Genomic DNA, 14020 nt, shown 5'->3' with positions numbered 1-14020 from the left:
GCCAAATTATTCTTTCACCCTTTTCACTTTGTCAGTATCCTGTCCTACAAACTGCTGCAGCTGCATAGAAAAAGCATGTAGTCCTGCAGTCTGGCTCTCAGAAGTTAGTGTTAATGGAGGAACTCTGGAGGGCAGCTTCAAAGGAATGAGTGGAGTTAAAGTTTATGAGAATTCACTCAATGATTTGGTCTCTTCAGGGAGAAGAGCCAAAGATTAAGGTTTATGACTGAAGTTTGTAAAACTGTGTAAACACTACCAATAGGATAAACTCTTCCTTGTTTTGTATTAAATCTCAAGACTCATGGAACAAAAGACTAGTTTAGTTTCTAAGACTAAAGAAAAATGGGTTTCATTGAAATAAAGGGAATTCAGCTTCAAAACTAAAATATTATCATGTATTCTGAGCAGCCTTCCCCTCTCCTCTGCCCTACCCAGCCTTCACCCTGGGTTAGATGCCATGCTTAGCTATATGTCCTCACTGGTGTCCAGATTTCAGTCTCATAATGCTTGTATGCCCTAGTTTAATTATGTAGTTATTTGTCTTCTCCACTAGAGTAGAGGCTCCTTGGTATCTCTTTTCAGTATTTTGTTCAAAATTCTCAATGTATAGTAAGCATTTGGTGAATGTGGTGGTTAGCATAGGGAAGAGCACAAGCAGACAATAAATGCATATAACTCATCCCTGTTGGAAAAACAGAATTAAAGGTTACCTGATTTTTTTCCAAATAAAATCTAGATTATTTGATTCTTATAAAAAATTGAAGTGCTTTTTTAGTTTAGTAAAATTAGTACTCACTTCCTGACTCTAATGTAGCACCATCTGGGAGAGACTGAGGTTTAAAAGAAGTGAAATGTGACCAATAGAGATCCAGAATTGGAATTCAAATTAGGATGGTGACTAGGCACAGATAAGCTGCATTTTTATAGGGTATCTTTTTTTTTTTTTTTTTAAGATTTTATGTATTTGAGAGGGAGAGAGAGATCACAAGTGGTGAGAAGGGCAGAGGGAGAAGCAGACTTCCCGCTGAACAGGGAGCCCGGTGCAGGACTCGATCCCAGGACCGTGGGATCATGACCTGAGCCAAAGGCAGATGATTAACTGACTGAGCCACTGAGATACCCTTTTTCAGATATCTTATATAAACTAAAAGATTGGTGTCTCAAAGTTCTGGGGTCCAACACTAATACTGTTATATAGACCAGAGGCTGCAATACAGCAGCCTGTGGGCCAAATCGGATTTAAACATGTTTGTCTGCCTAACCAAGGTGCAAAATTTTGGACAAAATCCAGATTAGAGTCTACTTTTAAAAGCAGAATTACCTAGCATCTGGACGTGTACCTATGGTAACATGTCCTCTTTAAATACGACATGAACTTTCCAGTTGCTTCAGTTCCCCACTGCTTCCAGTCCAGGTTTTCTCATTTGTTTGCCTGACTGGTTCCTAAAGGCATTCAAGTTTGCAACCCTAATAGCCTCCTAGAATCTCAGCCTTTCTAAAGTGGCTCAGTAAAGATCCAGCGAACTGATGCTTGGATCTTAGTTCTTATTCACTAGTGTTCAGACTGTGTTTCTCTGCACTCCATCAAGAGATAGTCTAGGGGGTGTGCCTGGGTGGCTCAGTGGGTTAAGCCTCTGCCTTCGGCTCAGGTCATGATCCCAGGGTCATGGGATTAAGCCCCGCATCGGGCTCTCTGCTCAGCGAGGAGCCTGCTTCCTCCTCTCTCTCTGCCTGCCTCTCTGCCTACTTGTGATCTCTGTCTGTCAGATAAGTAAATAAAGTCTTTAAAAAAAAAAAAAGAGATAGTCTGGGATGTGACAAGAAGTTCGTGAACAGGACAGGCTGAGCCATTCAGCCTCTCAACAGCCCAAACTTCTGATTAAATAGAATTAGGTTTGATTTCATTGTTTCACATATTGTGCTTCCACAAAAAAATTTTCAGTTGACTCAAAGGTTGGATGGAGATTAAAGGTTTTCTTTTGTTGGTGGCAGAGTTCTAGTTCCAGTGCTCTAGTCCAAACCCTTATTTTGCCAATGGGAAAAGAGACTTTAGAGGGAAAATGATTTATCCAAGGTCACAAGGCTAGTTAATGGTGGAGCTGCCTACATTCAGACATAACTAAAAAAGAAAGAGTAAAACTAAGCAAACAATATCTGTCTCTGGCCTCTTTGCTATCATTTGTAAATATGATGTATACTAAAGTTTTACTTCTTCTTAGGACATTAAAAACCCTTATGTATAATAGAGATTAATATTTAATTTATCATTCAGTTTTGATATCCTTCAGGCTTTGTTTTTGGAAAATTCCTACTTATATAGAAAAAAGGTCTAGATTACCCCGATTCCAATTAAAATATAACATTAACAAATTCCAGCTACTCTGTATCAGATTTTATGAACTGTATTCCTAAAATAATCACCAAATGCTTCCCTAGTGCAATACTTAGATATCTTTATTACCCTACTGGATTCTTGTTCATGGTTTCTCTCTTTTTCTACAGGTGGTCATAATGTCACAATCTCCTTGCAGTCCAGGACTGGGCACACCCATATGCCTTCTGTAGTTGGTGTCCTTGTCTTTACCCAGTTCTGGTTCTGGTTTCCTCTTTCACACTTCCTGTCATTGGCTTATACCCCTACCTGTGTCATTGGCCTTAACAAGGACTTAAAGGTATGTTTGTAACACCTCGGTTTTATAGTGTATCATCTTCACTGTATCCTAACCACCCACTCATAAGAATTTTCATGAAATTTTAAAGATGAGTTGGCATCTCACCAATATTGTATTTCCCCTTTAAATTGAGTCATCACCTTGTTGAGTGGAGTGTGTCAGTGGAAGTTTTGAAAATCAAATCTCCCTACTAGCATTAACCTTGGATGAATCAGTTGAGAGGGAATGGTAAGAGAGGGGAAAATATAAAAATATGAGAAAGCTTTATAGATCACTCTTCAGTTTTATTCAGTTTTATTACTGAAGTTCTTTGGGAGCTATTGAAGGATTTCTTGCAGATAAATGACATAATGAGATTTGCATTCTAGAAACAACATTCTGGTATCAGCGGAAGTCCATTACAATGAATGCTATTGCAGTAATCTCGGCAAGGAAGACAGGTGACCCGAACTAAATTAGTAAGGAGTGAAGGTTTGAGACAGGGCCATGTTTCAGAGTTGTGTGATGCTGGAATATTTGATGGAAGAAAAGATTACAGCTAAAGGGAAGAGCAAAATGGGAGGATGTCTCTCTGGTAGTGGGAGAAAACAAGGCTAACATTGAGGATCTGAGGAATCTGACAGAGGAATTCTAAGGAATTCTGACAGAAACTGACGGTGACCCATCCCCTGTCATCACACCATCCTTTTTTCTTTTTTTTTTTTTTTAATGGGGTTTTTGCTTAGGTCTTTCTAAGCAAAAGATCTTTTGCTTAGATCTTTCTAAGCAGTGATTAAGTGATTCACCTGTTCTTCTGTCTTCTCAGAGGCTTTTTGACTTTCAAATACTCTTAAATCTGGTCATCACTTGTGTTAAAATGGTCTGTTAAATTTCAGAGTGGAAAAATTGGAGGCCAGAAAATGGCTGATAAAGATTATTTCATCCCGTTGCCTTTTTTTTTTTCCAGTATAGCTATACCGCCATTTATCCTTTAAGTGTTTGAGCATAAAACTACTCACATTTATAAATATTGAGCAGTTTTATCTTTCGAGATAAGAATCTTTTTTTTTTAAATATTTTATTTATTTTACAAGTAGGCAGAGAGGCAGGCAGAGAGAGAGAGAGAGAGAGAGAGAGAGAGAGGAGGAACCAGGCTCCCTGCTGAGCAGAGAGCCCGATGCGGGATTCTTTTCAAGATAAGAATCTTTAGGGGCACCTGTGTGGCTCAGTCTGTTAAACGTCTGCCTTTGGCTCAGGTCATGATTCCAAAGTCCTGGGATCAAGCCCTATGTCAGGCTCCCTGCTCAGCAGAGAGCCTGCTTCTCCCTCTCCCTCTGCATGCCGTTCTGTCTACTTGTGTTCTTTCTGTCTCTGTCAAATAAGTAAATAAAATCAAAAAAGAAGAAGAAGACTCTTTAGGTTTCACAATTCCTAACCTTTAACACGATGGTTAAACATCTTACACGATCTATAGGGACTTTTTCCTCTAACACACAATTTCCTGTTCTCTGTTTCCATTCTTTACAAGGAAAGTGGGATGAAAAAGACAAGATTCCTTATCCTAGTGAGTGTGATGCCAATTACCATTCTCTATCAGTGTAAATTGGGGAAATAGAGAAAAATTCAGACTAGTGAATGTAACACCTACTCAATAAGTAATGTGAAGCTAACTTTTTCATTAGGCTCATGTTAGACTCTTGTTAGGAGGGATTATGTGATACAGAAACTGTACAGACTTGTATAGGTTGTTGGAGTGGTATAAGGAAGGTACATGGAAGTCAGGTATGCAGGTTAGATAATCAAATAACACTTTACAAAGGAGGTAACAGTTGATCTGATGCTCACACGGTGAGTGGGACTTAACCCACTAAATCGGGGGGCACGGCCAGTAAAGATGAGATGAAGAGGTGCCTCTGAACAGGCACAGAGCTTCAGGAAAGTATAGGGAACTACAGGCAGTTCCATAAAGCACTTCAGAACAAATTCAATGTGAGAAAACAGATCCCTATAGGTACTATAAGAGGACATTTAGCCTGGGTTGAAACATCTGACTGAAAGCATAGAATTCTTAAATCTTGATTTGGGTTATTTTAACATAAGGGAGAAAATTCTTTTATTTCTTCAGATGCCGAAAGTTCAGTATAAATCAAACTGTAAACCATCCACATTTGCATATCCTGCCCCTCTGGAAGTACCAAAAGAAAAAGAAAAGGAAAAGGTAAGTTCTTTGTTCCCTTGGGGAGCATTTATACTTACATATAGAAGCTACTTAGTATTTTCATTGGGTTTGTTTTAAATATTTTTACATTTTAAATTAGATATTTTCAAAGTAATACTTCTTTTGGTAAAATCTAACATTACACAAGAATGTAAAGTAAAAGCTCTTTTTCTCTCCCAGTCATACAGGTCCCATGTTGCAGGAATCATAATTTGAATCCCTCCAAATGTTTTCTCTACGCATTTTAATACTTTTTACACCACAGATAGAATTATTTTTGACATACTGTTCTGCAGCTTATAGTTTTTACTTTAACAATTTTTAAGGGGCATCTGGCTGATTCAATCAGTAGAGTGTGCAACTCTTGATCTCAGGATAATGAGTGCAAGCCCCACATTGGGCATGTAGTCTACTTAAAACAAAAAACAATAATAACCTTTAGAAATTTCAATATATATGGATCTCATTGTTTGCTGTGGACAATCCCTTTATGTATACATACCATTACTTGTCTTCTCGGTTCTTCATTTGATGCACATTTTCAGGTGATTTCTAATTAATCACTATTACAATTGAGATTAAGAGTCTTCATACACGTATATTTGTGAACTTGTACAAGTGTATCTGTAGGTTAGGGTATGAAATGTGATTGATGAAAAGTAATGTACATTATTTATTTTCATAGGTATTAACTAAATTTCCTTTCAAAGTAAATATAACCAACTTACATTCCTCTGTCAGCGGTATCTGAGAACACTCACTGATGTGTGTTAAATCAGACGATAGTGAATTAGAGAGCTGCACTTGCCCCTGACGTTTTCTCAGTAAAATTATCCTTTCTCATACCTTACATTTAAGAAAATGCTTTTTTTCCTCTCAAGGTAGTGTTCCATATTAGCCAGTTGTTGCTTATTTGCTATGAACATTGTGTGTAAGTGGGGATATTTATATAATTGACCAAATTTGAGGATGATAGGTGATGATTATCCTCTGACAACAACATCTCATCTCATTTCATCAGCTCTGTTTCAGATGCCCAGCTTTTGGGTCAGAAACAAAATCAGCTTTATACCAGTAGTACCAGCGTTTCAAAGTCTCTTTCACCCTGATTTCAGTGAGACACATCAGAGAGGGTAATTCTAGGCTAACCACTTACCCACTGTGTATTACAGTTGTAGGATATCTAATACAGTAAGAATATCTCTATGACCATGTTTGGGGGAATTTTTTTTTGTTTTTTAATGCTTTCCCTATAAAGTAAAAAAAGGTGCAGCACCCAGATATCTCAGAATTGCATGATAGCAAATCCACATCTAAGTTAGGCTACAGATTTTTTAAAAAATAAAAATAAAAAGTTATATTGGACACAAGCCTCCAGGAACTAAAAGAGTCACCTGAGGACCATACTAGTAAATAATGTGAATAAATGTGCTGCTTGCTTTTCCCATGTATTCCCTAATGATTTGATTTTTTATGATACTGCCAGGAAACCAAGTAGTATTGTCGAATCGAGTTCTCTTTGGGCTTGTATGTTTGTGTGTAGGTAAGGGATTATGATTTACCCTGTTTGCTTCCTCCAGGTTTCCACTGCTGTGTTATCTATTACTGCCAAGGCTAAAAAGAAGGAAAAAGAGAAGGAGAAAAAAGAAGAGGAGAAAATGGAAGTGGTAGGTATAATTTGGTGGTCATGTGGGTTGATATATCTATCTGTCATGGTCCAGACTCTTCCTTAAGTGAACGTTACCATACCTTGTTTTTGGCTTCCCTTAAATAAGTATCCTGTTCCAAGCAGAGACTCCAATAGTTTTAATTGGAAGATACTTGAGTTCTTGGAGAAAATGATAACTAAAGTGTGTTTTGAAGGGCTGTGTAGAATTTTCAGACAATGAGATGATAGTGGGAGAAGTAAAGGCCCTTTAAGCAAGGAGAATATCATTTGTTTAAATAGACCCTCTTTTTCTGGTCTCCCCTGGTAGAAAAACCTCATCCTCTAAAACCAAGTTACACAGATTCTCACCCTTCACAGTTACCCTCTCCATCCTCTGAGTCTAGTATGACTTTGGTTTTACTTTCATTATATCTAATCCTAACTACCCTTTGTACCTACAAGTTGCTCAGTAAACTTAAACATTATTCAGTGATCTGGAAGAGAAGTGAACCTTTGTTGGGCTATTTTTTAATATTTTCCAGGATGAAGCAGAAAAAAAGGAAGAAAAAGAGAAGAAAAAAGAACCTGAGCCAAACTTCCAGTTATTGGATAACCCTGCCCGAGTTATGCCTGCCCAGCTTAAGGTCCTGACCATGCCAGAGACTTGTAGATACCAGCCTTTCAAACCAGTAAGTTATTGATGGCCCTAAGCTATATACCAGTGGGATAGTAAATCATGGGACAGTGGTATATTGACAGAGAAGGATACATCTCCAAAGCACTGGAGAAAGCTCTCAGTACAAATCTCTTAGCAAAAGAGAGAACGTCCCCTCCCATTTCATGTAGATTTTGGGAGAGATTTTCTTTTTCCTTTGAGTAACCTACAAACATCCTTCCTCTATCAGAAGCGTACACTGTAGATGTTTCTAACACAGCATCGTTATTAGGAGCATAGACTCTGGGACCAGACATCCTGAATTTGACTCCTATGTCTACCATTTACAGCCTTTGTAACCTTAAGTCTAGTACTAAACCTTTCTCTGCCTCAGTTTCCTCTACTGAAAATAAGAATTATACCTAACTCAGGAATGTGACAAAGAGTGAAAATGTAAGTTAATACACAGGCATTAGAGCATTGAATTTTACAATTTGAAAAGGATCTTCCTGCCATTTAATTTTTCTTAGGAAGAATGTTTCAGGTTAGAAACAAATTCAAATCAGTAATTTGAGCATGATAATGTCTTTTTTCTCTATGTTCTTGAAACTGGAAAAACTAGAAAGCCAGTAGTAGACACATTTAATACATCCAGATCTTGGGCCTTCCTGAAATGTTATAGATGAGATTTCTAAAAAAAATAAACCCATTCTCATCTACTTGAAAGTGGTCCCTGATGGTGGTGAGTAGAAGGCATCTCTTACCTACACTTGTGAGCCAGGGTCTTACCTGACTAGATTATCATCTAGAGGAGACGGACAGGGATGGAAGATGGCTATATTTAGTGGTGAAGAGCTGGAATTGGGTGGAACTAAGTTTATATTCCAGCTCTGGCATTTCTTAGCTGTTTAACTGAGACAAGTCATTTAATGTTTCATGTTTCAATTTCCTCATCTGTTAAATGAGGAATAATTGTACTGTCCAACATTCCTATCTGGTTTAAAAGACAAGTGTATAAACCAGTTATAAGTTGTGCACACACTGTATAAAAGTGTAAAGTTAAAATATGCCTTAAATATGTCAAGGTTCTGGCGCTATAGCAGATTGCCACCTAGCATTTAAAACTGAATGGCTTAAACAACAAACATTTCTCACAGTTCTAGCAGCTAGAAGTCCAAGATTAGGGCGCCAGCATGATTGGATTCTTAGTAAAGGCCCTCATCCTACTTAGTAAAGGCCCTCTTTTCATTGTATCTTCATATGAGAGAGAGAGAGGAAAACTAGCTCTTTTCATGTCTCTCCTTATAAGAGCACTGATATCATTATTAATGAGGTCTTCACCTTGGTGACCTAATTGCTTCCTAAAGGTCTACATCCTAATACTATCACTTTGGGGGGTTAGGATTTCAACATATGAATGGCAGGGTGGAAAGACACAAACATTCAGTCCATAACACAAAGGAATAGGGAAATACCGGTTTATTGACATGTAGTTTTTGTATACTACTGAAATTAAGTTACAATTTTTCATTGAGATCAAGATGTTAATTGCAACCCCAAAGGCAACCACTTGACAAAATAATTCTAAAAGTAGACTAAAAGAAACAAGAAAATTAAACTTAGTACACTAGAAAATATCTATTTAATACCAAAGGAGCCACAGTGGAAGAATTGAGGAACAAAAATATATAAGACATACAAAAAAACATCAAAATGGCAGGAGCAGGGGCATCTGGGTGGCTCAGTGGGTTGAGCCTCTGCCTTCGGCTCGGGTCGTGATCTCAGGGTCCTGGGATTGAGCCCCGCATCAGGCTCTCTGCTGAGCGGGGAGCCTGCTTCCCCCCTCCCTCTCTCTGCCTGCCTCTCTGCCTACTTGGGATCTCTCTCTCTGTCAAATGAATAAATAAAAATCTTTAAAAAGAAAATGGCAGGAGCAAATCTTAGTAATCACATGAGATGTCTTTTTTTTTTTTTTTTCCTTAAAGTAAGCTCTAGGCCCAACATGGGCCTAGAACTCATGACCCCAAGATCAAGAGTCTCATGCTGTATCAATAAACTGAGCCAGCCAGGAGCCCTAATCACAGGAGATATAAGTGGACTAACCACACCTATTAAAAGGCTGAGATAAGCCAAACAGATAAAAAAGAAATGATCCAACTATGTGCTCTCTACTAAAGATATGCTTTATGGAATACCTAGCTGGCTCAGTCAGCAGAGCATGCAACTCCTGATCTCAGGGTTATAAATTGGAGCCCGACCCTTGGGTGTAGAGATTACTTAAAAAAATAAGATCCTAAAACATACACACACTTTAGATTCAAAGATTGAAGTAGCTTAAAAGCAAAAGGATAAGGAGATATCCCATGCAGACAAGTAACAAAAAGAGAGCTGGAGCAGCTGTACTAACATCAGACAAAATATACTTTAAAAGAAAAATGGTTGGGGCACCTGGATGGCTCGTCATTTAAGTGTCTGCCCTCGCCCCAGGTCACAATCCCGGGGTCCTAGGATTGAGCCCCACATTAGGCTTCCTGATCAGCTGCCCCTCTGCCTGCACCTCCCCCTGCTTGTGCATGCGCTCTCTCTCTGTCAAATAAATAAATAAAATCTTAAAAAAAAAAGAAAAGAAAAAAATTGTTGCTGGAGACAAAGAACATTTTACAGTGGTAAAAAGGTCACGAGCACCTGGCTGACTTAATCAGATCATGTAACTCTTGATCTTGGGGTTGTAGTTTCAAGCCCCACATTGGTTATAGAGATTACCTTTTAAAAATAAAGTAAACTAAACCATGTTGCTATAAGGCTTTTTCCTTATGTTGTTTATACTGCAGGATTTGAGTTGGATTATTTCATTCCAGTTGAGCATGAAATAGTACAGTTATAACCTGGAGCTGTCTGTTTCCCAAATACAGGAAATCCTTTTTGTGAACATAGGTATTTTCTTGTTTGGTATGATTCATCTTTATTTGGTCCTTTAGAAGGCTCAGGTAAACTTTCAGACCATAGAGGATTAGGACAGTGGCCTTGTACTATGATTTTTCTTAGGTGCATATTGGTAGTATAGGCAGGGTCCATTCATAAAATGGCTCTCTTCAAGGAAAGCAGACTTTTTAGGGGAAAGAGTTAGAAGATAAAGTCTATGAATATGCATGTCAAGACAAGGGAGATAGTATAGACATTCTGGAAGACACCAGTTTTATAGCAGGGCAGGGCAGAGCTCCAGTGAGTAAAAATCAGATTAGGTTGAACTGCAGAGCTATTTGTATATATGTGAATCATCTCACTGATGAGCTTGAGCTTCTTTTCCTTTCCAGTAATTTGCTTTGGTAGAAATAATGTTTTTCCCAATGGGCCCTGCCACTGTTGACTGATCTAATTACAGATAGCGGCTTCCCATTTCCTTTGACACAGCCAAGCAAATAGAATAAGATTAGCACACAGAGATGGGTGAATAGTTTGGTGTGTGAATTTACTTCTGCTGATACATTTGGGAGAGGGCTAATAAAATTGCTTCTACACTCTTAGTTCTTTTTTGTTTCCCATCTACTACGTCCTTGTATCATAAGGATTTGTAGGTTCAAGTGAAAAACATTCAGTGTATCTGTCATATTTATGTTGTTCACTCTGTCATTCTGAAATCCCTGGAGAGAAATTGGCTTTTCACTAGTAGTTTGTCTTTTTTGTCCAAAATGATAGTTTTCTCACGAGTAATAAACTTTAGTGTGCGTACATACACCCGTGGGTCTTGTTTAAGTGCAGTTCTATAGATTTAGGTCAGGCTGTGTTTTCTGCATTTCTGACAAACTCCCAGGTGATAGTGGTGCTGCTGCTCCAGGACCATGTGTCGAATAGCAAGACATTAGAATGCTGTATTGGTAAAAGTAAATAAGTAAACTTTCTCTTTCCAGTCAGATCAAGGCAGTACAGGAAATACCAGTCTTTAGTTGGGAACAGTGATGTTCTGCCACTGGGTTAAGTTTGTAACTATTCCCTGTAGATTACAAGTTTCTCTGTCCTTTGTCGTGGACATCGATTGTTGCCTTCCTTGTTTAGTCCTCAGACTAACTGAAGGAATGGAAGAGGAAGGTCTTATTAGCTGCTTCTTGCAGCCAAACAGTTTGTCACGGGTGTAGCATCACACAGGCGCACACACCCGCGTTTCCTGGCTGCTGTCTGGGGAAGTGTAGTTCTATGCCAGGTCTTTACTTCCAAATCATCTGAGTAGTCTTAAGGTACCATTTAACAAATATGCGCGCTAGACTCTGGAGCCGTCTGAGAATATGAGCGGGATTTGTGCTGCTTCACCCCTTGCTCTGTGTGTACAGCTTTCCATTGGCGGCATCATCATCCTGAAGGACACCAGTGAAGACACGGAGGAACTGGTTGAACCGGTGGCAGCCCATGGCCCAAAAATCGAGGAAGAAGAACAAGAGCCAGAACCTCCAGAACCATTTGAGTATATCGATGATTAAGGACCAGAGGTATGTGCAAAATAAAATTGTTTATCAAAGGAATTCTGTTGGTCAGTACGTCTTAAATGTTTTCAGCTGAGACATCGTGTCACTTTTTCCATTCCTTTTGTGCTTAATCCCGATTTACCTAAATGGTGTTAGAATTTCCCCTCTTTTTGACTTCTTCAGCATACATAACCTCCAGTTCCTTTTTCTTTCTCCTTTGACTCTCTACCCTCTAGTGTTTGACCAGTACTGTTCAGAGCAGTTAAAAACTGTTCTCATAGGTCCATGAGAGAGTAGGGAGCTTGCTCCAAAATGACAATCTGCTCAATACTTCTTTCATTGAAAAATCCTTGCTTACCCCTTACTCCCAAGAAAGTCAACTGAATGACAGTTTGCTCATGATAGAGTTGATTTACACTTTGATGTGAGCCCCTTGTTACAGATCAGTTAGAGTTTATGGACAGCACTGGTCCATGGATCACTGATCCATCTCTCTCTCTCCCTTTCCTTTGGTGATACTTTTGGTACTAAAAGCCTTAATATTCATTTACTCACTGAAGCTATATTGAACATCTAATGTATGTAAGACATGGTGCTTAAAAGTACTTCGGAGTCAGTTTAGACCATATAACAAAGCTTCACCCAGTTGAAAAAAATTATGCCAATGTTCTAACAGTGTTGAAGTAGGTCTTTAGATGCAAAAAATTAGAATAATGTTATGAAATTGTCATCACATATTTGAAGATGCATGTAAACTATAAATCAAGGTTTTCTCACTCTAGTACAGATACATTGTCAGACAATAAGAATTTATCCTTTTCTTCTATCCTTTTCTTCTACTTAAATGGCAGGCTATAAATCTAGCACCATGAGACCATGAGTGTTACACACTGACTAGCAATTAATGAAAGCTTTTACAGAAATCTCAGATAAATATTAAAGCAGAAACCCTGCCATTAGTAGGAAAATATATTCAAGCCCCCAAAAGTGTTTGGACCTTTGATTGAGAGAGGGAGATTTCTACTAACTTCCTGTCTATGTAAAATTGCTTTGAAAATTACCTTTGGGCCTTTGATGGTTTCCTAAGCTTTACCCAACCAGCGCATGGTGGTATTGATACCATAAGCACTCAGTCTCTTGTGTGGAACTGAACAGACTCACATTAGCCCCCTCAAGCCTTTGACCACACATTACTGAAAACCCCCTGATTAAGTCTTTCAAGGCAATTAACTACAAGATGGCTTAGAAGTTTTTAATTAGAAATTAGATTTTTTTTAAGTAAACTCTAAACCCAATGGGGACTCAAACTCACAACCCTGAGATTGAGTCACATGCTCTACCAACTGAGCCAACTAGGCATCCCAGAAATTGGATTCCTACTATTTTCAAAAGAATAAAATATTCAGTCTAGTAGGAGTGTAAAAACCGTAGTCCATCTTATCAAACACTGGTGTGTTAGGACTGCGTAGGCAGGGTTAGGGGCTAGTTTTAGGCATTGACAGCTCGTGGTAAAAAATTTTCTTTTAAACAAAGGATGAACCTAGTTTTTCCCCCTTCCCGCTTCCTTAGGATCTCATTGCTCATCTGAAGATGGTTGTCCAGGCCTGTATTGGAGATGCTTGTGAAGAAATCCATGCTGAGACCTGCTACTCACTGCATGTACCATTGCCTTTGCGCTGACCCGAAGAACCTTGTCTCCAAGTCTTTGGTGAAGAGAAGATATATGACTGTTTAGTGTGCTCTTTCACAGAACTTGGTTTTCAAATAAATATATTAAAATCTCCAGATGGACAAGGACTTTTTAATTTGTTTTTCAGCCTCGATTTTATTTATTTACTTATTTTTTAAGATTTTATTTATTTATTTGACGGACAGAGATCACAAGTAGGCAGAGAGGCAGGCAGAGAGAGAGGAGGAAGCAGTCTCCCTGCTGAGCAGAGAGCCAGATGCGGGGCTCGATCCCAGGACCCTGAGATCATGACCTGAGCCGAAGGCAGAGGCCTTACCCCACTGAGCCACCCAGGTGCCCCTTCAGCCTCGATTTTAAATAAACGGACCTAATACCCTTCCCCTCCTCCACCATGAAATGCCTAAACCCAGAGAGCTAAATCCTTAATTGCTGGGATGAGTATGCATGATTTTCATATTGATGAAAAAGTTAAACTAGTTCATAGATTATTTGAAAAATAATAGAAAAAAATAAGAAAAAATCAACCCTTGTTCTTCACTCCAAGAATTCTCTCCAGTTTTTTAAAATCAGATTGAGGGCATAGGGTACTGTCATTTACTGAAGAAGTCCCTTTAGTGGTCCAAGGGAAATGTCTGTTTAGGCAGCTCAGAAGCATTATTTAAGAATAAGCTTTGCCTGTTGTTTCCTGCCTTTGACCCTGT

The 14020-nt window shown here is 38.7% G+C and overlaps 1 protein-coding gene across 1 annotated transcript in view; it reads left to right on the top strand.

Moving 5' to 3' along the window:
* Positions 1-13414, top strand: part of PSMD1 (proteasome 26S subunit, non-ATPase 1) — a 75138-nt gene extending 61724 nt beyond the window's left edge. Inside the window, exons 18-23 of the mRNA XM_080799427.1 lie at positions 2503-2672; positions 4777-4869; positions 6450-6536; positions 7060-7206; positions 11498-11653; positions 13199-13414. Coding sequence (XP_080655553.1) covers positions 2503-2672; positions 4777-4869; positions 6450-6536; positions 7060-7206; positions 11498-11644 — 644 coding nt within the window. The 3' untranslated portion in view covers positions 11645-11653; positions 13199-13414. The remainder of the gene's footprint in view (positions 1-2502; positions 2673-4776; positions 4870-6449; positions 6537-7059; positions 7207-11497; positions 11654-13198) is intronic.
* The last annotated feature ends 606 nt before the right edge of the window (positions 13415-14020 follow it).

Source organism: Martes martes, assembly GCF_963455335.1.
Source record: "Martes martes genome assembly, chromosome: 3".
Classification (NCBI taxonomy): domain Eukaryota; kingdom Metazoa; phylum Chordata; class Mammalia; order Carnivora; family Mustelidae; genus Martes; species Martes martes.
The sequence above is the reverse complement of the archived record's forward strand: the minus strand, read 5'-3'. Positions and strand labels throughout refer to the sequence as shown.